The sequence below is a fragment of the Salarias fasciatus genome, chromosome 7, assembly GCF_902148845.1.
Source record: "Salarias fasciatus chromosome 7, fSalaFa1.1, whole genome shotgun sequence".
NCBI lineage: Eukaryota > Metazoa > Chordata > Actinopteri > Blenniiformes > Blenniidae > Salarias > Salarias fasciatus.
This window is the reverse complement of record NC_043751.1, coordinates 31,886,500-31,887,821: the sequence shown is the minus strand read 5'-3', so window position 1 is coordinate 31,887,821 and position 1,322 is coordinate 31,886,500. Positions and strand designations below refer to the sequence as shown.

Below are 1,322 nucleotides of genomic sequence, written 5' to 3'. Positions count from 1 at the left end.
CCCTCTCTCAGGTCAGACCCTCTCTCAGGTCAGACCCTCTCAGGTCAGACCCTCTCTCAGGTCAGACCCTCTCTCAGGTCAGACTCTCTCAGGTCAGACTCTCTCAGGTCAGACCCTCTCTCAGGTCAGACTCTCTCAGGTCAGACCCTCTCAGGTCAGACCCTCTCAGGTCAGACTCTCTCAGGAAGCTTTTAAAATGTGTCTTGTGTCTGATGGGCTTTTATTTTGGTGACCAGTGAACTTCAGGTTTATTCATGACGGATGAAATGAAGTTGATGCAGCAGGACGTCTTTCTGTCCCGTCCACCTGATCAGCTGCAGGTCTGGATCTGTCCGGGTCAGTCCGGATCAACCCGGATCGGTACGGATCAGTGTTTTACAGTAGATCTTTAAACCAGATCGGTTTTTGATCCTCCTCCTCTGATTCTCCTTCATTCAGTTATTTTCTCACTTTTCTTCATTGTTCATGTTGTTTCTGCAGTGGATGAATGAATCCTGACTCCTCCCCCCTCACACACACACACACACACACACACACACACACACACACACACACACACACACACACACACACACACACACTCTCTCACTCTCACTCCCACACACTCCTCCTCCTCCAGGAGCTCCAGACCTCCTCTCCTCCCCTGCAGGACTCAGATGGTCTCTGGACTCGCCTGCGGCGCCGACCTTCTTCTTCTTCTTCTGCTCCTCTGATCGGCTCCAGGCGGAGGAGGACCAGCAGGACCAGGACCGGACCGGGACGGGGCCGTGCCAGGTCTGAGGATCGGTTCTGGGTCTGAAGGTCAGTGTGAAGCGCCCCCTCTGGGTTCCGGGTTCCAGGCTCCAGACCGCCATGGGTTCCGACGTGCGCGAGCTGAGCGGGCTGCTGCCCCCGGTGCCGGGGGGCCCGGGGGTCCCGGGGGTCCCGGGGGGCCCCAGCCCCCAGTGGGCCCCGGTGCTGGACTTCCACCCCGCCTCGCCGTACCCGGCGCTGGCGCCGCCGCCGCCGCCGCACTCCTTCATCAAGCAGGAGCCGGGCTGGGGGGGTCCGGCCGGGGACCCCCCCCTCCCCCACCCGCCCCTCCACCACGAGGCCGACGCCCACTGCGGCCTCAGCGCCTTCACCGTCCACTTCTCCGGCCAGTTCACCGGGACGGGCGCCTGCCGCTACGGCGCCTTCGGGGCGCCGCCCGCCGCCGCCGCCGCCGCCACCGGGCCGCCGCCCGCCGTGGCCCACCAGGCCCCCCCCAGGATGTTCAGCAGCGCCCCCTACCTCCCCAACTGCATGGACACACAGCCCGGCGCCCGCAGCCAGACAGGTGA

At 63.2% G+C, this 1,322-nt stretch overlaps 1 protein-coding gene across 8 annotated transcripts in view; it reads left to right on the top strand.

The window, feature by feature from the left end:
• The first annotated feature begins 852 nt into the window (after positions 1 to 852).
• wt1a (WT1 transcription factor a) overlaps positions 853 to 1,322 on the top strand; it is a 28,493-nt gene continuing 28,023 nt past the window's right edge. For 4 of the 8 annotated variants that reach the window (XM_030096260.1, XM_030096259.1, XM_030096262.1 and 1 more), the window contains exons 1-2: positions 853 to 1,194; positions 1,240 to 1,318. In XM_030096260.1, coding sequence (XP_029952120.1) covers positions 853 to 1,194; positions 1,240 to 1,318 — 421 coding nt within the window. Of the gene's footprint in view, positions 1,319 to 1,322 lie in introns of all 8 variants that reach the window. The other 4 variants (XM_030096261.1, XM_030096257.1, XM_030096258.1 and 1 more) reach the window with 2 other exon arrangements.